This window comes from Cydia strobilella, chromosome 18 (genome assembly GCF_947568885.1).
Source record: "Cydia strobilella chromosome 18, ilCydStro3.1, whole genome shotgun sequence".
In the NCBI taxonomy this organism is placed as follows: Eukaryota; Metazoa; Arthropoda; class Insecta; order Lepidoptera; family Tortricidae; genus Cydia; species Cydia strobilella.
Genome location: NC_086058.1, coordinates 4866322 through 4888231, shown reverse-complemented (window position 1 = coordinate 4888231; position 21910 = coordinate 4866322). Strand labels below are relative to the sequence as shown.

Genomic DNA, 21910 nt, shown 5'->3' with positions numbered 1-21910 from the left:
GTCACCCGTAGTGCTTCGGCATCCGGACGATTTTTTTTCTTACCTACCCTTAATTAATCCCCTACCTCATCTTCATCTTCCTCGCGTTGTCCCGGCATTTTGCCACGGCTCATGGGAGCCTGGGGTCCGCTTGGCAACTAAACCCAAGAATTGAATTTGAATTAATTAATCCCCTACCTACCCCTAATTAACCCTAAAACCCATCAATCTTACCCCAACGAACTTATTTAAATTTGACTCCTTTTTTCTACTAACGGAAATGTCTTGCCAAACTATATTTGTTTATAATTACCTAAGTGTTGTTAGTGCGAAATGACAACAATCAGTTCCGCAGCTGGGTATACTAAAAAGCATGCAGCTGGTTCGTAATACCTAACGGTCCGCGGCTTATCTTTTATCACGACCACAGTTTAATTTCTATTTATGAAATGTCAATGACACTGTATTGGTCTTTATTGACAAAGTAAACGAGAACAAACTATGGTTGTAAGTTGCTAATGTATAGGTAAATATGTTATGTTTATGTACGATGCATGTAGTAAGTAAATATTCTTTTCCCCTCACTAGCTCGGAAAGTTGTCGTTTATCCTTCAATACAAGCGGCGAAAAACGCGTTTTATCTACTAGTGGGGAAAGTAATTTGACCTTGGATGGAGCGTGTTTAAGTAGCTTGACAGATAACAAAACGTAAAACGCTCATGATAATGGTTCGTTCGATATTAATTATCATTAAATAAATGGTTTGAGAATCTAATAAAAAATACCAAATTTAGCTTTATTTAATGATTTTAAGTCATAAACCTTAAAATTCCATAAGAAACGTTCGCTTTTTTATAATGATGTTAAATATAATTCTGAACGCACAAGTTGAGTCGATGCAATTTCAAAACGCATCGTTGACATTTCATACATCAGAAATGTCAACATTGTCAACAATTTTTTTACTTAAAACCTTTTCTCACCGACTCGCGTAAAAATACACAACTTGCAGAGTTTTCTGTTATAATATCTAAAGAAATGAGTGATTCCAGTGATGAAGATGATCTAACGCCTGTGGATGTTGCACTTTCCTCGCTATAGTGAGGTGAAAAGTTTTGTGTTACACACGGGCGCAAATGTATTTTACTTCTCGTGTGTTGAAACACTCGCTACGCTCAGGATTCTATATTAGAACCACTCGCTTCGCTCGTGGTTCACCTATAGAATCCTTTCGCTTGCTCGTGTTTCAATTCTACACTCGCGGGTAAAATACAACTTTGCACCCTTGTATAACAAATAACTATTATTGTGCACCATAAAGTTGAAAGATACACAGAAAGTGAAATACAAGCTTGAGACTAGGTAACAACAGGCGGTCTTATCGCTAGAAAGCGAACTCTTCCAGACAACCTTTGTGTTGCAGGAAAGTTAGGTATGTACTTACAACGATGTAGTTAGAGGTATGTACATTATCATTAAGTAAATTGCTAGAAATATAATAGAAGGCGTTTTGAAGTATCGTTACATCTGCATGATCTGCATGCCGCTCTATTAGTGCCGGAACTTGTGGTCGGAACTCCACGGCTATGATTGCAGCAGTGATAATTTGTATGTACTATACGAGATACGAGTGATTCGGTGTTATCTCACTGCGGATCCGCACGCCGCGCCGGTGTAACAGCCAGACAGCGTACACGTGTAGGTACGAGTACATACCGTCCTACATAGCGATGTCACTCGCTGCGGAATCAGCGATGAGTTCACGTCAGTTAACTGCCGCCAAAATAAAAGGGTCGCCGTCGCCCCAATCAAACAACTCACTCTTCCAAGTTTGGAGTTATCGAGTGCCTTACTCCTGGCAAATTGCTACCCTTGAGGGTTTTTTTTATGTTAAGATTTGACCATTGACAAGCCGCTTCCATTAACTAGTCCATGTGAAGACCAATCATTTAATTTAATTGATTGCACCAACGACAATACGACTTTCCTAGTTTAACTCCCTTCCGTTACCACCACAGGTTATTGGTGTAAGCAGGTTGGTCCTATCCTAACTTTTGTAATATGATTATCTACTTATTTGAAAAAGTATGAATGGAAGTCGAATATGCTATAAAAAAGAATAACCAGGACTCATGATACATGAATCTACTACATTATTTACCAGATTTTAATGAAAACCGTTCTGAGGATTATCGGTGGATAAATCGGTGGCTCTTAAGGTTCTCTTCATCATTGGCCTTCGTATGATCCATACTGAACGCGACACTGATACGCCAATACGTAAGTACATATGCTTCTCGTGGCCATCCTCGGTGTGCGAAGCATTTGTGGGTTTGGATCCTAGAAATAAACAGATGAACAGACGATGACGCAGAATAAGAAACCGAAAATTGTGCCGATCATTGGGCCAGGCAGACTTATGTCTAATCTAATGAGAGTAATACCTAAGTAGTGCACTTCTTTCGGGTTGGTGTGGTAAGTGATAAAGTTAAGTCGAACCACTCACAAACTGCAAACGCACTAGCGCACGTTAATTTGGCCATCAGTAACTATTTACTCGAGTACAAACAAACTACATTGCCAAGTAGCAGAGATTGATGAATGAATAGCGATATTTTGGTCTGCCCCGATTAGAAATAGAGATACCTAGTCCTTGTTTTACTCGCAATGCATTCCTGCAACCGCACATGGTTACGTAATTTTATTGTCTGCTTGTCGTTAGCTGTTATCTAATATATATATATATATATATATATATATAAGTATATACGATGAGAAAAACTTATTTAAATAAAGCTATACAAATACCTACACTATTAAACAACAGTAGGTACCCACCTAAGCATTTATAGGCATTAGGTACTAAAAAGGCCGGAAAACAATCCGGCCTAGGCTGGTAGCTGGTAGGTACTGTTGTACAAAAACCTATTGCCTTGCCTGTCGGTGCATCTTGCATTATTTATTATCAATGAGAAAAATAGGGAAGTGCCAATATACCAGAGAAATATATAAACATTTCAAATCAGTCCTCGAATAACGGATTTCTGAAGAATAAGGTACATTATTTAAGAAACATAAAAAATGTTTTAGAAATTAAAACACCATTATACATTGTTATTATTGTTTTATTGGTCCAATTCAATGTAAAATGCTTCAAAACATTAAGCTATTTTACATATTATCTTAACAATTAAAAAAATAGATCAGCGAGAAAAAGATCGATCTTGCCACCCGCTCTTTTGCAGACAGTGAAAACCAAAATTTGAAGAAAGTACGTACATAAATCCCCATCGTTCTTGCACTTGTTGCATATTTTGAGTGCCAGAGAAGCAAATAGACTATTTTCGAATGTCGAGGTTCGCCAATAAGAGATTCGTTAAAGCACTTTCATAGGCGTGACCTTGAGTTTCTTTGCCAGTGCTTCACTGGCTGCTAGCTGCTGCTGCACATAAGACACGCTTCCGCTTTCGTCGCACACCTTAGCTGCTGCACGTTCCTTGTCTCCTGGTGCTAGGACTGGCAGGTTGGGGTCCGCCTAAAAAAAACAACAAATTAAGTCAATAAAACAAAGGTTTCAATAGGTATATAGAGTCAGACCAAGTCAAGTCTGCACTGCATGCATCTTTAGGAATTTCGTGCAATAGACATTTTAATTTTCGATGTTCTGTCTTTAGGAATTTCGTACTTAGGATATTTGATTTTAGAGACTATGCTACATAACCGATAAAGGTAACATTTGTATAGACTGCATGTACCTTATTGTGCAATCTGAATGCATAAGTTTAACTTAGAGTTAATAGCATTTTTTAACTGTCACTGAACAAATTAATTGACGCAGGGGTAAATGCATTTACACATCTCGCCCCCCGGGCAATGGGGAAGCCCATTGGGGGGGGGGTCTCCCTTACCATCCCTCTAGTGTTACGGGTGTCCATGGGCCACGGTAATTGCTTATCTTTAGGCGATTCGTCGGCTCGTGTTTGCTCCATTCTAATATCTATCTTGGAAGCAAACAAAAATCCGTAGGTACTCTAATAGTTTGTTTCCTTTTTTTCTAATTCGTATTCAATGTGCCTTAAGCGCCCCGTAGCCACATTGCTTGTCTGGTTATCACGTCACCGAAACATGTTTTGTTTGTCACTCGTTTGTTTAACACAATGTTAATAAACAGAAGAGACAATAGGCTATTATTGTAACCTTGAACGAGTCTAGGTAAGAAATTAGTTCCTATGCTACAACCTACAATTAGGTCAGTAATGCCATAAATTATCATGTCGTGTTACTGATTAAATATAATTTCTACCCACTGGTAGAGACATCTGTTTTTCGATAGGCGTTGTATTGCAAACACAAAATGACCGATATGTTTTCAGTTGCTTAGTTAAGGCTTCGTGACACCACACTGCAGTGGAGAAGCTTTCATTCCGAGTCATTAGACTGGATCAGTGTTCTAGGAGGTTGCCAATTCTAATCTCGCTCGAGGTGCTTAGTTTTTCTTTTTTCCATAAAGGATATGGTGGTCTATCGCAGTCACTAGGTCATGATGGCATGACTCGCCGGTTCCAAATGTTTCCAGTCCAGTGATCAATGCTTTCAGCGAGGTGATCTCCGAAGCACGAAGCTTCTTGCTTAGGACCTAGAAGTGCTTCGCGAAGCACTCTGGGTCCACCGCTAATAGTGCCCGAGATTGACTTTCTACCGTCACTACGGACTATGTATAACATGTCTCACCGTTTCCAAATGCTTCCAGTGGTACATGTTCCCAGCGAGCCGGTCTCCGAAGTTTCAGGCGAAGCATTTTGGGTTCACCAGTTCCTAATGTCGGTGGTCTAACATCACTAAAGACCAAGATATATGTCTCACCGGTTCCAAATGCCTCCCACTGGAGGCTCGCTGAGAGCATGGATCACTATCCATGCTCTCAGCGAGGCGGTCTCCGAAGCCTGGCGCGATGCATTCTGGGTCCACCGTTACGTTCCTAACGTCGGTGGTCTGACATCACTACAGACCAAGATGTATGATATGTCTTACCGGTTCCAAATGTCTCCAGTGATCCATGCTCTCAGCGAGGCGGTCTCCGAAGCCTGGCGCGAAGCATTCTGGGTCCACGGCTACGAAGCAGTGTCCAAGATTAGCGGGGCCACCGTCGCCGCTGTGGGACCATGAGCGGATGTGGTGTCCGTATTTAGATCCTAGAATAAAAAGAAGAAAAAACAAAATTAAGCACTATCAGGAATGTGGTTTTCTAAAGATACGCATGGTAATCATAATCATTCAGGGGATAGCACTGTTATAGTGTCAAAAAATGAAGACGACCAACGACGACGAAATGCAGACGACAAACCTACTTACTTAGCTAAGGAGTCTTTGGGAGTCTTGTTGTTGTTGTTGTATGTCCTAGATGTCATGGATGTTGTTTATTTTTGATGAAAACGCGTGAGAAACTGTTTCAGTGTTCTCTAAAACGGGGCAGGATTATTTGCAGATTTCAGTAAAGGATTAATTTTTTGACAGCATGTTTTATTACTCTTCTTCTTCGTTTCCTCATTGACTGAGGGTCGCAACTACGTGAGGTAGTTGTTTTTCTGCCGTCCTAATAATATGCGCCTGTGTACTTGTGTAGATCCCTGGCAGGCCTATTACTTTACTATGTATTTTTTATGTTTCTTTGTTTTTCTAAGTTTTTACATACCTAGGTTTTAATAGAAATCGTTAATACTGTTAAATAGAAATCGAGGGTTTTCTAACCTAAAATTAGTTAAATTATTTATACCTAAGTACAGTACCTGAGCTGATTCCACAAAATAGCTCCACCATCGCTGCCAGACCATATCCTTTATAACCAGACGTTTGTTCCTGCCCTCCTAGAGGCATCAAGCAGCCGGTTTCGAACGCCTGTAGTTATAAACATGGAAAGGTAACAGGTAAGTAAGAAGTTGATTTTGATGAAAATATCACAAAGAAGGTAAACTTACGGATAGACTCGATTATTTACTGTGCCGAGGTTTAGCAAAACTAGCGTGTCTTATTGTTTCAGTATACAAGGATATGATTTTACCAGTTTCTTGCGTTTCCAGTGTTAATACATTTCTATTGGTAATACAAAAACAAAACCATGTGGGTGAGAATACAAAACAAGTGCACGACTTCGTCCTCCTTGATCCTTTACTTATGAAAATAATTCTTCCATATTTTTTTGGAGAATTTTCAAGCCTGCCCATAATGAGCAATTTTTTTGTCATCAATACCATGTTAGCGTCAGTAGTTTCCTTGCCATCTGGACCTTGCGCCCAGCCGCTTGGAATGGGTTCACCTTTTCGTCGCTGAATTTCAATCTGAAAAGAGGTATTAATTAATTTTGTATTATTACTTTAATCTTTAAATAAATTGATCCCTTTCCTGGTCGGAGTCGCGAGTTCGAATCTTGCCAGAGGCGATGAATGTCTCCATGTAAGCATTGCAAACATTTGTTTAACGATGAGATTAACGAAAAACTCACACAGGGCAGACTCCGATGGTACGGTCATGTGATGAGATTGTAAATACGCGGCCCGACCCCAAATGAAGTTGGGAAAAGGGCAGGATGATGATGATGAAAATAATAGATTATGGCAGACTAACTTGTAACTATTTACCTTTCCAACAGCAACTGCAGTTGTGGCCATATCGACGTATAGGGTCTCGCCGTTAGATCCTGGAGCAACGACTGAAAGCGGATTCGTTCCTAATGCTGCCTGAAATTATATAAAAAAGTATGATTAACACCAACAGCCCAACAACCGTCAATCCCAGAATTTGACGGAGCGTATTCAAATACCTGCTTAAGCTTCACTCCACTGTAAAGTGGTTGCGTTTTTGCTATTTTACTGCGTAAACGGTGTGTCAACGTGTTCAGAGACTTGAGTAGCGGTATGGCCGAAGATTTTTTGTAACTACTTGCTTACGGAAATAATAGTTTAGCGTGATTACCAACTGACCTCCGTCCTTTATCATTTTACAGTATTCAAACTAACTATTACTATCTCCAGACAAATTAATTACACTAATACTACATGATAATATCCGTTGGAGAGAAGCGAAAAGACAATTAACATTAGATTTTACATGTCAAAAACACCCCCCAGGAATAAAATCTTCGTATAAAGTGACCCGTTTTAATTTCTTTGTGACACATACCTTTTTACTTCTAGTCGGTGCGAGTAAAGGAGAAGTGTTGGTGAAAGCCATGCCGATAAGTCCTTTATCTGATGCCTTTTTCGCCCAAAATCCTGCCATGCCATTATGATTTGATCCTGGAAGACAATTAAATAATATTTTAAGGGCCTGTTTCACAATGTCCAAGTAAAGTATTGGATAGCTAATCAACAAATAAATTAACTAAAACTAACTAACTAACTAACTCCGCTGGCTCAGCGACCCGAAGTGAGTCTTGGCCTCCGATACGAGTTGGCGCCAACACGCCCTGTTTTGTGCGATCTCCTCCCAGTTTTCTGCTTGCAGGGCGCGTAATCTTTCTCAACTTGGTCTCTCCAGCGGTACTTAGGACGACCTGCTGGGCGTCGACCCTTTACTACGTCGAACGTAGGCCCTTTTTGCTGCCCTATCGCCTGTCATTCTCTCCAGATGCCCAAGCCAGCGGAGTCTTGCTGACTTGGTTTCGCCGATGATGTTTGGTTCAGAGACCAGGTTTTCTATCTCCTGATTTTTCCGGATTCTCCAGCTACCATCTTCTCTTTGTGTTGGCCCCAAGATCTTTCGGTATATTTTTCTTTCGGCGACAAGGAGCTGATTTTCTTCCTTCAGAGTAAGTGTCCAACATTCGCAACCATACATCAAGATCGGTCTAATAACGGTTTTGTAGACACGAATCTTGGTTTTCCGGCGCATAATCTTGGACACCAATATTTTGTGAAGGGCCGCCGCGCATCTGAGGGCACTTTGGATGCGAAGTTCAATGTCCTCTTTTCTGCAGTGTGTGTCATTAATAATGCAGCCCAGGTGTTTGAAATTTTTCACTCCTTTGTACGTGACACCATCGACAACTAAGTTCTCTCTTTGCTCCAAAGTGTTCCTGCGCCTCCGCATGTGTAAATATTCCGTCTTCTCTTGGCTAATTTTGAGACCGACCGTCGAACCTTCCTCCGTCAATACCCTTGCTTTCTCCGTGACGGTTACGCTGTCCTCTCCCAGAAGAGCAAGATCATCTGCGTACCCAATGATCTTATGCAGGCCGTTTAACTCCACTCCGCCGTCCAGTATTTCTACCTTCCTGATGACGTATTCAAGTACTAGGTTAAACAGTATGGGTGACAGCGCATCTCCTTGTTTAAGACCAGTAATGACTTCAAACTCGTCCGTCAACCCTCCTCCCACTAAATAAATTAACTGCCAGATAAAATTTCCTACAAAAAAAGCACTTTATCCACCAGATAAAGCTTAATTGGAGATTGTGAAACGCCAACGATGACTTTATTTGTCAGATAAGTGGCAAGTAGCTTATAACAGGACTTTACTTGGACATTGTGAAACAGGCCCTAAGAGTAATTTCTGAAACTAACTAATGTTTCGAATTATAAAATAAATTACCTATAGTTACAATCCAGATTTAGTCCAACACCACGAATCCATTGTTCGTGCAGGTATTCGCTTAAATCTTACTATGCTAAAAAACGTGACGAACTCAGAAATTGACGAACTCAGAAAGTGACGTCCTCGGAAAGAGGCGTTCTCAGAATGTGGCGAACTCAGAATGTGACCTTATCTCCCGCATATATAACTCAAAGATTATAATCTTGAACTTGAACATACTAATTCACTTTCTAAGGCCCCTGAAAGTAATACCATCTACCATCGTGCCGTAAGATTCCTTTCTAAAGTATTTTAATGTATATGCCAGGATTTCCAGATTGGTCACAGAGCTAAGCTTAGTAGGGACGGTTGAGTATTACCTACCTCAATTTTTTCTACTTAGGCTAGACTCTTTGGAGCGACTAGTTTAGAGGCGATGGTGATATTTATGCAGCTTATTCATACCTTTAACAGTAACCCAACCAACTCCAGTCTCCTTAGCCTTCTTGATGGCAATGTCCGTCGCAAAATGGCTGGCGACCGCACCAAGAGTGTTGTCAGCGTCTACCAGGGCCGTGGAAGCGTTCTCTTTCAACACCTTTGGCTGGTTGTTGGGCTTGCAGGCACCGCTTAGAATGTCGTTGATGTAGAATTCTGGAAAGGTAAATGCGTGCCTTTACAATAGGAAATCATCAAATCAAAAACATTTGGATTTAACGTCATATCCTGGAATAAGATTTACCTCCAATATTTGCTCCACTTTAAGGAAATTTTGAATATTTTTTAAACAGTTCATTATTATTACCTAAATATTCAGACGTGAAGAAGAACATCTTATGTAACATATTTTATCGGTAAATCAACTTTATGAAATGTTGTTTTATATAAAATGAAGTTATGAATAAGGAGCTCAAGATACCAATATGCCACCCTTGGCAGCAGTTATATTTTTGAGGCGTTTGGGGTTGAAACGCTGGGGCCGTGGGGGCCAAGCGCGCGCCGGGTATACAAAAAGATACTTATAGACGCCACAAGGGACCAGAAGGCTGGCCAGTATTTTGCTCAACGCATTAGCATTGCCATTCAACGTGGCAATGCAGCCAGCCTTCTGGGCACACTGCCCATCGGCAGTGACTTGGAGGACGTGTTTTATTTATAGGGCCTTTATTTTAAGTTTATTTATACCTAGTTTGTATTATTATTTTTAAGCCTATTTGTATTTGTATATTCATAGCTTTGTTTTTATACATTGTCATTATGTACAAAATAGCGTATTTTAAATGAGCTAGAATTTTTAGATACCCATTGTTTGGGGTATTTTTCCTCCTATCTATAGTTTACTTAGGGGTGCAAAGTTACCCCGTTGTGCGTCAGAATCCAAATTAATAGGACCCGCCAAAAAAATTAGATTAATTTTATGGCTAACGTAGCAATTCAAAATATATATATACAATTTCGTTTATCTGAGTATATAAATAATAGTATAGAAATATTACGTTTGAATATATTAGACGTTAAGACAGTTTAATTGAAGCATAGTACCCACCAAGGAGCAAAGTAGGACCATTTTACGGTATTTATATTTTTTTCTTATTGACAAGTGTCTGCAAAAATCAGCCTTGAATTTAACGCGTGACAGCCTTACTACCAAAAATGTGCATTCAATAGAATTGAATTAGCCTTGAAGTTAAATAGGTATTTAATTGAATGGTTATTTATTTATTTAATCTTAATTGCACAAAAGAGAAACTTATCGTACAGTTAGTTAGTTATGCTGGGCATTTTCCGCAAATCGACATCCAGTGCCTATTTTGCGTGAAACGAGGTAGCGCTACTCTAACCACCCCAGCTCCTCCACGAAGCCTAGCAAAGTCTTCAGGTTGCTAGTTGCCTCCTTTAGTGTGCATGGATTCCCTAGGTATTTGCTCCTATATACTTCTACATGTTTACAGTGTAGGAGAATATGTTTTGTTGTTTCTTCTTCTTCCATGCACGCTCTGCACATGGGGCTGTCAGTTTTACCCATATTATGTAGGTGTTTGTTTAGTGTGTTATGTCCAAAAAAAATAGATTAATTTTATGGCTAACGTAGCAATTCAAAATATATATACTATTTTACGTAGTTGGCTTCTTGGTGTTTTCGGTAATATTTTGGTAGGCTTGTGGTTCAGTTTCGGTAGAATTTCTTTGGTTTGCCTGCATGTCTTCAATTCAATCGTACAAAAGGTGGACTTAATGCCAAAAGCATTCTCTACAAAACACACTTCAATATTTTATGTTCGTACCTAATGTTTTTAACCGTGTTTATAAATTTTTGAAACCGATAAAACGCAATTTGTAGCGCTTTCAATTCCGTAGCTATAATGGCACTATCCATACCTCCTCCATATGTACCTCCATAGTTTCATATATACTTAAACGTTTACAGGATTTTACAAAAAACTCGAAAACACCAAAAATCTACGCACGAAGTACGTATAAGCATTTTACCATAAAAAGATGCTAACCCTGTCATGTTCATCCCATGGCTGTAGGTCTGCTGCTTGCTGTTCCACCGCCTTAACTATTATCCCTACCACTTTCAGCCACTCTTTATGTTAAGGAGGTTTAAGAATTTTACCTATTCTGTTCATGTCATGGTTGGAGTACCAACACCACCAATACCATCAGTCTATCTAAGCAGTAGTTCTGCTTTTTGTTCAGCCACTGCCAATTGTTGTTCCACTGCCTTCGCTGCAGTTATCCCTAATACTTTCCGACACCCTGCATGTTATAAAATTACTGTTCCTACCGTTTTCAGACTATCAGAATGAACTTCAAGGTAGCAAGGATATCTAGAAGAATCTTACCAAGTCTGTTCATGCCATGGCTAGGATGTCCAAGCCGGTCTGCCTGCAACAGTAGCTCCGCTTGTTGTTCTGCTGCCTTTGCTGCTGTCCCTACCGCTTTCAGACACTCCGTCATGAAACGCAGCGCATCCGCTGTCGCTACTTTACCCATGGTTAGGGATATTCTGTAAGAATGGAACGTAATCAGTCCATTGGATAAATATACTACTATATACGACTTTTCGCCGTGGGCGGGGTGCGTACCGTAAGACCTGATATCGATGTTTTTTATGACTCTCCAGGCTCGTTTTCCACAGCTCTATATATGTTTTTAAGTGATGTACCTCGTTTGTAATGTTTTATTTTTTGTGTATATTGTAAATACTTGTTGAATCTTATTGTGTAGCATGTGAGTGCTTTGGTATGTAAACTGTAAGCTTGTGTGTTGTATTGTATTAATAAACAATAAACAATACTAGATTTTACCTCGTCGTGTGAAAAGTAAGTTCAGCATGCAGTAGCAGTAGGTCCGATACTGGGCCGAATTAACCATGTCGGGGCCTGTAGGCAATGCAATTCTCGGGGTCTCGTTTTCCCATCCATGCTCATCGGCTATGATCCCCACTATACCCAGCCGATGCGGGGCCCCTAAAGCAGTTGCCTACTCTGCCTAAAAGTTAATCTTCCAGTGCTTTTTTGGATTTTGCTTTGGTTATTGAATAAAATTAGATATGCTACACGCGCAGTTGTTCGGTTACACTGCATAAAACTTTCTCAGTCCCATAACCGAATCCGCGAAACACGTACAAAATGTTGAATCCCACTGCGGCATCGATTACCATACATCCAATACATGACTGTAGACATTGTTTGTCATTCACGTTATCCAAATATTTGCCAAACTACTTACAAAATCGACAACCGTGTTCGTGTAACAGCACCTGTTTGGTAGGATATCACTTCTATTGGTGTTTGTGGTCAGATTCAAAGGATTGAAGGAAGAATTGTATTCAATTAGGACTAAACCTAATTAGATACAAAGAAAAAGAAGCTTTATTGAAAACTTAAATAACAATATATGTATATGTGATATTTTCTTTATTTATCTTTCATCTTAGGCTAGGTTTTTATAATATGGATATAAAAGTAAAATACAAAAAGTTATAAACATATTATAAAAAACCTAACCTATGGTTCCGCCAGCAGCGGGGCAAGGCCCAAGCTGCCGGTGGTCAGGGCCGCAGAGAGGAACCGGCGGACTATCCGCGCCGTGTCCAAGATCACCGCCTTCTGCATCTGACCCTTGTTTCAACCACCTAGCGAGAGTCTCTCAAGATATTGGTCGAGACTTTTCGCTATTAGACCGTTCGCTGAAACAACTATCGGGACAATTATCGTCGAATCAACATCCCACATGGCGGTTATCTCGTGAGCCAAGTTTAGGTACTTACTGGACTTGTCCTTCTCCGCTTTCACGAGATTCTCATAATGGGGAATGGTGATGTCAATGAGCACGGCCCGGCATTGCGATCGGTCTAAATTATTATTAGATACAATAAGTTTAATGTCTGTTACAGCAGGCAATTACTGCGCTGTACATGTGACTCATTTACTCATTGATAATAATGACGTAATCCAATCAAGAGCAATGAAAAGGGGGCGTTTGATCCTAGGAACAACTTACCGGCACTTTTAGCCCCGATCTCCCCTATCTACAGTTTTCCTTATCTCACATGATTAGTCATTGGAGACGCGAAGAGCTGGTTTTTGTATCGTAGGCAAATAATTTATTATTCAAAATTAAAGCATCAAAAATAATTATTTTATCAATAAGGCAAACAGTTAAAAAACGTCGCGAATACGGTTAAATTAACCTCTTTAGCGATAAGACCGCCTGTTGTCTGCCTCTATCTTTAAGGATGACTCACGTTAGACCGGGCCGTGTCCGGGCCGGAGCTTCCGGCGCTTCGTTTTCTATGGAAAGCATCACGTGATCACCTGTCATGTCACAGAAAAGTAAGCGCCGGAAGCTCCGGCCCGGACACGGCCCGGTCTAACTCCGGCCCGGACACGGCCCGGTCTAACGTGAGTCATCCTTTAAGCTGTATCTTTTACTGAGGTGTGCCAATAAAGAGTATTCTATCTATCTTATTAAGACAAACTTTGTTTTGACGACAAAACTAATATGAATACCAAATGTCACCTTGGCTTGGCGCATCAATTAATATAACGCCACACGAAATAGCACCTTATTGCAACAGGTGGCGTTTTATTACAACAATAACACAAGACTAGGTGATTCAAAAATCAAACTTTTTTTTTTACTTTCACCCCGTAATTTTATCCTACCTACTAAAACAATAAGTAATTAATTTGAGAATTTTTGATTAACATTTAGGGGTCGCTACCCACTTTCCATTTTTTACAAATTTTCTCTACTATTAAGTACGTTCTTACTGCGATGTGGGATATGGTTTGATATGTGATATGTTCTATGAAAATATTTACCTATTGTAGTATTTTATGTGACTGCTACATAATAAAAGGCGTCATTTAGGATAATATCGTCATTGTTTAATTTCACAAATTTTCAAATGTCGGTAGCGACCCCTAAATATCAATTTAAAAATTTATAAAAAAATCTAGTGTGTTTTCTAATGCAATAGATCATTTGTAGAGGGTGAGTGTAATGAGGGAGTGAGGGAGGGAGGAAGGGATTAATTTACAGTCTAAACCGATTGAAAAACTCACCTGACTCGGTAAGCTGCTGACAGCTGCGTAAAAACAAAAACAAATAAACTTATGTAATAACAAGTGACGCGGCCGGTTCGTTCGACGGTGCGGCGCTAACTGAATGAACTGAACTAACATCATATCAACATCTTTTATAGGCGGCCCCATGCGATCTAACCTGACTCTACTTGATGTTCTGCTATAAATGTCCTTTAGGATAGTGATGTACGTATGTTCTTGGAATTGACTGTGCTAATAGAGCGTCCCATATGCTTTGGTGGGAAATAGAGTCGAACGCTTTGGCGTAGTCAACGAAGGCTAAGTAGAGTGGATTATTAAATTCTTGATATTTCTCTATAATTTGATCAAGAACGTGTATATGGTCGATAGTACTGTAATTTTTCCTAAATCCCGCTTGTTCAGGTGGCTGGTAGGTTTCTAAAATTGGACTTATTCTGGAATTCATACATGACGAAAATAATTTGTATAAAGATGACATCAAACTAATCGGTCTGTAGTTACTCACATCGGCTGGGTTTCCTTTTTTACAAAGCAGTATAATGTCTGACTCGCACCATGATACTGGGACTTTTTGTTCCTGCAATATTTTGTTGAATAGAATGTAATGTAAATATAACAAACGTAATTATGGCTAAACGCGTAATCACGATAATGAATAATTTACAATTGGAAACTTTTCTTATAAATAATTTATCTCGGCTCCGAAACACTTGTAGGCGTTACCTATAGTTAAAACACGTTAAAATTAGGTATTTTTGGGTATCGTAAGTTGTCACCAACTGTACAAACATACATTACCTATAGTTGACAGTTTAATTCCATTAAGATAATGTTAAGTATACCAATGTTATTATTAAAGATGGAGGCACAGATAATATTTGAGTCAGTTGCGTAACAATCATAATAGCAGCAACAGCGTGTTAATTAGGTATTTATTAATTTTGTACAACGAAATTATTGTAAGTGTGGGTAAATCAACTTTTCTGTGTACCTATATAGATGCCGAATAAAATCATTTTTCACATCACCTATTCGAAAAAGGGCTTTTTCTTCCCCGCTAGAAGGGAACAAAGTGGCACTTTTCTGCCCTGCTAGGAGGGATCAAAGTGGCTCTTTTCCGTTCTAGGACATGTTTATTTTTATTTTTAGCATACTTTTTTTTAGGTCAAATAATATTTGGGAACATAATAATCTTCTTATATGTGATGTGAAAAACAGTAGGTATGTGTCACATGGTAGCAAAATTATTTCCACCTTGGGCGTTAGCACTTGAATCCTTCGCTTCGTTCAGAATTCAATGTACGCCCTCGCTGTAAATATGTCATTTTGCTGCCTTATGACACAATTTACCTACTATTATACTACTTTAGAAACGAGTTGGTTTATTCTTCTTTCTATAGCATTTATTCTATAGCAATTATGCTATATTACGATACTTCCTTACGACAAGGCGATTTTATTATTTTTCACCTCAGCAGCTCGAACAAGCCTACTTCCGTCACTCCCTGGAGTGAAGAAAGTGCGACTTTCCTCACTCCAGGGAGTGAAATAAAGTAGCTTTTTAATTTAGTGAAGGCCATGAACTGCCACGTCATACTTCTATTGCAAATCCTTTTTTTTGCTTTGTATTATTCTGTCTAATTCGAAATACATAACTTTAACCTTTAATATGTTCCCACTACTGAGGTGAAAAATTATATGGGCAACACGAGAGCAAAGTTATTTTACATCTCGTGTTTTTGAGTCCCTCGCTACGCTCAAGATTCTAACTTAGAATCACTCGCTTCGCTCGCGATTCAATTAGAATCTTTCGCTTTCTCGGGACTCAAAATAAACACTCTCAAGAAGAACCAACTTTCCTCTCTTGTTGCACCAATAACTAAAGACGCTAATTTTCTATCAAAACTAAGTACCTACAACATTTGAAATACTTTGTAAATATGAAGATGATATATATGTCGTCGGGTTTTGCATGTTTTACCTCTAGCCACCCATAAAGTAAAATTTGCCATGACAAATTTAATTTTGATTCGTCTTTAAATGAAGATTCGAAATAACTACAATGGAAGTGAAGACCTTTTTATAGGCTTCTAGGCGGTTAGCGGATTAATTATTCTTTCTTACTAATATTTATGTTAACAGGCAATTAAAAACATCCTCTATGATTACATGTTACATAATCGACTTGCATATAACCTCAAATTTTCCCTCATTTCAGCTCAACTATGCCCGAAGTACGCATCGAAGAGGTATCAAGGTTTATGCGAGAGTGCTTCCAAGCTACTGGAGTACCGGAGAATGAGGCGAGGGAACATACAGATTTGTTGTTACAAGCGGACTTTACGGGACATTACAGCCATGGACTGAATAGACTTGGTAAGCCATTAATTATATCTGTTTACGAGGCATTGAAGCCATGGTGTTATAGCTTGGTAGGTCAGTAATCATTAGGACCTTGAAAAAGTTTCTCCAAGCTAGAGGTCCTAGAGGAGTACCGAAGCAGGAGGCGGTTCTGCAGTTACCTAACGAACCTAACCTACCTACCTATTGATTTAGTGTGATATCTGTGAAAACATTACACTGGGGAAAAAAGCGTAGGTTGTAGGCTAGGCTTGTTAGGTAGCTTCAGATGCCCGAAGGGCAAACCGCCGAAAAATAGGAGCCCCGCGAAGCGGGGCTCCGTCTAGTTTAGTTGAGAATTCAATATTATTATGTTCCTTAAGGGATCACTCATAACCATGAGTGATCCCTTCATAAGAGTATTATTTAATCTTTACTGGATACTAGTTACGGACAATCATACAGGTATCAGAAAAGGAAAAAATATATCACTTGGATACCAGTATCCTATGAGGATCATTTTTTCTTCTTAGGTAACTGGTTACCAAACTCCGGTTACATACGCGGCCGAAGGGTCCCCCATTACGATCATGGGAGGCATCGGTAACGCAGCATACTACGTAGGCGAACAACACGCGACCGCGAAGCGAAGCGATGCGGCGCGGGGTAAATCAATCCTTTGATACCTATAGAAGTGTTCTACGTGGGCGCTCTCGTTGCGAACGCGAACGCCGTGGGCCAGCGGCGCCGCGCCGCGCCCGGTTCGCTTCGCGTTCGCGACTTGTTCGCTTACGTAAGACGCAGCGTAAGTTGGCGTTCGTGCTTCAGAGACTGGAAGAGGTGTAGAGGCTAAGGAGCATGCAGCCTGGCTCAGTGTGATAGATTCCTTAAGAGTCCTCGGACACTGTGGCGCCAATTCTAACTTGCCAAACAGCTGATTTTTAGTTGTTTGCTCTCGATTTTCAGTCAGTCTAACCTGCAAAGGTAAATTCAAGCAAAAATGTCTTTGAAACAGTTCAGTTAAATGCGTTTTAAAATGGCCCATTGCTCCTTCAGATTCACTGTCTGAAAATTTCACTAAATAATCATATAATTATCTATGCATCTAATGTTAACAATAAGTTAAAATGACAAATGGCCTCACTTTTAAATTGATTTCTTTCAGAATACTACATCAACGATCTAAAGTCAGGAGTGACTGACCCAAAAGGCAAGCCGGTAGTTCTAAAAGAGAATGCTTCCACAGCGTGGGTGGATGGTAGCAATGCACTTGGAGCTATTGTTGGCAACTTCAGCATGGACCTGGCCATCAAGAAAGCTAAGGAGACTGGTGTAGGATGGGTGGCTACTAAAGGTAAAGAATAAATAAATATTATCGACCTAATCCCTCAGTAAGCTCAATAAGAATAGATAGATAGATAAACTGTTTATTTGTTTGCCACAATTCACACAAAATATTCAAATACAAAAATGACATAGGTACACAGAACAATCCAGAAAAAAATAAAAATTACAATAACAAAAGGCTTGTGTCCTGACGACAAAGACGATAGATGACATTAACTTCCTAGTTAAAAACTCAGGATTGGAATCGCTGATGTCCCTAGAGAAAGACCTCAAGATTGCTAATTAAGTTTTTTGCAGTCATATTGTGATCTAAAAAAGCGCAACGACTTTTTAAAAATTTCGTTCTCTGAGCCGAGTCGAGCTGTGCAGTAGCAGAGCACCTTTTAAATAATCATATACTTATGTAAGCTGGCTATTCTTTCATTTGGTATTTTAGGATCTTCGCACTTCGGTATAACTGGTTGGTGGGCTCAAAGAGCAGAGAAGCAAGACTTGATTGGCATGGCTTTCACCAATTCGTCTCCTCTCCTAGTGCCTACGAGAGCCAAAGACGTGAGTCGGAATTCTTCAAAATTATTATTAAAATTGACTAAGTATTTTTCAGACTACTGGTGAGCTTGCAAGAGGATTAAGGGGCGAATCTACGAGCAACTTTTGATCTACTTTACGCAACCATTTTGGGGGCTCTCACGGGAAACCTTAATAGCTTCCATCAAGAACCATAACAAACTAAGATGCCTATAAGAGTTACCTTGCGAGGGTTGAGTGACGCAAGGTTCTTTATGGGATAGGGTTACTTTAGATTTATACAGGAGGTAGCATACCTATAGCTTTGAAAATATTTATTCATATCCAACAGTTTGACGTTTGTGTTTCTCAAAAGGTGACAAAATTTAAGATGTTTGCTAAGTTTTATAATTAAGGGGATAATATTTTACTGTCTTCTCTACCATACCTTCGCCAGGCTCTTACAGAGAAAATTATATAGGTACTTATGCTTAACTTGTTCGTAATTCCAGGGCGCTCTAGGCACAAACCCAATAGCGATGGCAGCGCGGGCCAGTGGCGGAGATTCCATTCTTGTTGACATGTCTTCAACCGCTGTTGCCATGGGCAAGGTAATTTGGAAATTTATATTTTTTGGCACATTCCCACTTTTTTAGCATGGCGCACCAAGAATAAGATGGAATTCAGAAAGTGCAAAATGTGGAATGAGTTACCTCCAGAGGTATTTCCTTTGCGCTACGACATAGGGTTCTTCAAGGGTCGGTAACGCATAAGTGGCTCCTCCGATGTTGCTTATGTCAATGGGAGACGGTGACTGCTTCCTATCAGGCGGCTCGTTTGCTCGTCACATAAAAAAAATCCTAATACGACCTACGTGCATATAGCTAAAGAATTGAAAGGGTGTGTGTAACGGCGTGCACTGTGATCGGAAGGGTGAAGTACGAATCCTCGAAGTTCAAGTGAAGAGTGTAGGTTACTGAGGGAAGCAAGATGTACTAAGTAAAAACCAATTGTAGTTGTAGGAACTTTTCTAGGTACCGCTGACTCACTGGGGTAACGTGTGTCTCAACGTTATTCTGATAAATAATCGTAATTGGGTAAATAATTGAAGATAACGACATATTTGCGAATGACAGGAATGATGAGAACTGATAAATTGAAATTATCTTCAGAATATTTTGTAAGTGGGAAGTTATAGTAATATAATCTCACAATGCGAATAAACTTATAGACATGTGACTAACCCGTCTACAATTTAATTAATTTGTCATATACCTATTTTTCAGGTAGAAATGAAGATACACGAAGAAAAACCGTTGCCTGATGGCTGGGCAATGGATCAGAACGGGAAAATGACCAACGATCCTAAAGTGGTAAGTCGTAAATATTATTTTCTCTAGCAACTGGAAATAATAAACTGTAGGTAGTAAAGACGATGCCAACGCTGTCTGTGGAAAAAAATAAGCTTTCGTGGGACCATGTCGCATAATTTTTTAATACCGCTCGAAGAAACGGACGCTTTATCTTGTCGTGTACAATAAGCCTGCAACAGCGTTACCTCCGCCTGTAGGATGTGGTCCTGTAGGCTTGGCACAGAAGTGCCCCAGTATCTCGTAGCCTACTAATGTAGCTACTGTGATTTTTTAGGGTTTTGAATCAGGTCGCCTATACCCACTAGGTGGCGTGGAGGAGACGGCTGGCTACAAAGGATACTGCCTCAGTGCCATGAACGAGGTGTTCTGCAGCTCACTTTCAGGTAACTCCACCACCTATTGTTTTTTTGAGTTTAGCTACTTACTACCTACACTGCTCACAGCCAGTGTTTAAGTTGAGGGGCATAGCTAATTATAGTTAATATACATCAAAAGATTCAATACCCAGGGAGGAAAATGGGGACTACGTTTGTATGGAGAAGCTGTGATACACTATCCTCTTAAGAGGATCACGGCTAGTTTTCTTAGATATTGCCCAGTCATGAAATAATAGACCTACCCCTTCTACAAGGATAAAGTTGGGAACAGAAACTAGCAATATTTTAAAAGTACACTACATATACACATTTTTTGCATCTCCCTTGTACATGAAGATAACCTGCACGGAGGATCTAAAAGAGCCGGTGACGTCACTGTATCGGTTTCCGACATCCTTGAGTCAACGATGCGCCGCTCCGGGGCATAGCAACGCAAAGCTTGGGAACCCCTGAATAAAATATGCTAGTCATTAAGTCGCTTTTAAGAGAGCTTCAAAAATATTTTAGGAGCCAAAGCGAGCCACCATCAGCGCTCATTGGGCGGCGCCAACCCTGAAGACTCGCCTAACCGGGGACGGGGACAGATGTTCGTGGCTATAGACCCGGGGTGTTTCGCCCCCGGCTTCGGAGACCGCCTCGCAGACTGTCTGAATCACTGGAGGAATTTGCCGCCGGTAACCTTCACTTGTTTTTAAACGGCAAATATTTTAGTATTTTGCCTTGTGATTAGGAAAAGTAGAAGAAATATTATATAGATTGTGTTACAAGGCAGCAAAATTACATATTTACGGCGAGGGCGTACATTGAATCCTAAAAGAAGCGAAGGATTAGACAGATTTAATGTCCCGATCAGTTTTCCTTTGTTCAGTTCAGTTATAATAGAATCCCGAGAGTAACGAGGGATTCTAAAGTAGAATCCTGAGCGTAGTGAGGGATTCAAGTGTGTTACGCCCAAGAATTTTGCTACCATGTGACACATACTGCTTTTCACATCTGATCATCACCTATGAGATAATTATGATGTTTAAAAATATTATTTAAGGCAAAAAAACAATGTGCAAAAATTGCTTAAAATAGTGTCCTAGAACAGAAAAGTGTTACTTTGATCCCTCCTAGCAGGGAAGAAAAGTGCCACTTTGATCCCTCCTAGCAGGGAAGAAAAACCCCTTTTTAGAATTGGTGATGTGAAAAAAATTTTCATGCGAAAAAACATGTTTTTTTCTAGGTTGATCCTTCACTACCAGTTCTGGCTCCCGGAGACAAGGAGCGTTCTAATTTGGAACAAACGAAGAAAAGAGGCACGATTGTCTATGAACCCAAACAGATCGAGAGCTGTGCGTCTCTCGCAAAACGGCTAGGCGTTAAACCTATACAGACTTTGTAATGTATTTACCTTATTGTTTTTTATTATATTATACAATGAGTTAAAATTGTTTTATTGTGATACGAAATACTTTTATTGCCGACGGTACTTAACGCCCAATTGAACTCGTCAAAACGAATTGCGTCCAATCTCGAGGGGTCTAATAGTATCTACCGAACAGTTCAACAGTTTTGTTGTACGTGCTTTAATTGTACGTTTGTGCATATTATAGCGGCCAGGCAAGTCGGATATTTCGTTTAAAATTCATAAATACAGATTTTATAGGTACACATTTAGTTAAAATGGGAAGTGGTAAAAAGCGACACAAACAGCAAATATGAGTCCCGCGGGGAAGGCGGTGTTTTATGGAGTTTAATCCGTCTTGAATATTTACTAGTCTCTGCTGGTTATAAGTAAAGTTAATATAGCTATGATGATAATTTTAACCAATCTTTTTGTATCAATTTCAATTTC

The 21910-nt window shown here is 39.8% G+C and overlaps 3 protein-coding genes and 1 long non-coding RNA gene across 5 annotated transcripts in view; 2 read left to right on the top strand and 2 right to left on the bottom strand.

Moving 5' to 3' along the window:
* Positions 1–21910, top strand: part of LOC134749436 (uncharacterized) — a 241598-nt gene that overhangs the window by 79650 nt on the left and 140038 nt on the right. The window lies entirely within an intron of this gene.
* Positions 1–21910, bottom strand: part of LOC134749449 (uncharacterized) — a 604512-nt gene that overhangs the window by 565647 nt on the left and 16955 nt on the right. The window lies entirely within an intron of this gene.
* Positions 3198–14147, bottom strand: LOC134749427 (uncharacterized oxidoreductase YjmC-like). Its single transcript, XM_063684352.1, has 9 exons — positions 14127–14147; positions 11397–11560; positions 9013–9201; positions 7156–7271; positions 6615–6713; positions 6228–6314; positions 5766–5874; positions 5011–5171; positions 3198–3514 (listed from the first exon to the last, which is right to left on the bottom strand). The coding sequence occupies exons 2-9, from the start codon at positions 11545–11547 to the stop codon at positions 3356–3358; spliced, it is 1071 nt and encodes a 356-aa protein (XP_063540422.1). The 5' UTR covers positions 11548–11560; positions 14127–14147; the 3' UTR covers positions 3198–3355.
* Positions 16346–21485, top strand: LOC134749283 (uncharacterized oxidoreductase YjmC-like). Its single transcript, XM_063684178.1, has 8 exons — positions 16346–16505; positions 17635–17823; positions 18253–18368; positions 18836–18934; positions 19610–19696; positions 19971–20079; positions 20581–20747; positions 21299–21485. Exons 1-8 carry the CDS (start codon positions 16355–16357, stop codon positions 21455–21457), a joined length of 1077 nt encoding a protein of 358 aa, XP_063540248.1. The 5' UTR covers positions 16346–16354; the 3' UTR covers positions 21458–21485.

Excerpts from the sequence above, each read along its gene's own strand:
- LOC134749427 (XM_063684352.1), bottom strand. The coding sequence starts at position 11,547 with ATGGGTAAAGTAGCGACAGCGGATGCGCTGCGTTTCATGACGGAGTGT. Across the intron at positions 5,172-5,765 it reads ATTTTGTGGAATCAGCTCAG|GATCTAAATACGGACACCAC; the intron begins GTACTGTACTTA and ends TTTTTATTCTAG. Across the intron at positions 3,515-5,010 it reads ACTGGAGACATTTGGAACCG|GCGGACCCCAACCTGCCAGT; the intron begins GTAAGACATATC and ends TGTTTTTTTTAG.
- LOC134749283 (XM_063684178.1), top strand. The coding sequence starts at position 16,355 with ATGCCCGAAGTACGCATCGAAGAGGTATCAAGGTTTATGCGAGAGTGC. Across the intron at positions 16,506-17,634 it reads CCATGGACTGAATAGACTTG|AATACTACATCAACGATCTA; the intron begins GTAAGCCATTAA and ends GATTTCTTTCAG. Across the intron at positions 20,748-21,298 it reads ACTGGAGGAATTTGCCGCCG|GTTGATCCTTCACTACCAGT; the intron begins GTAACCTTCACT and ends GTTTTTTTCTAG.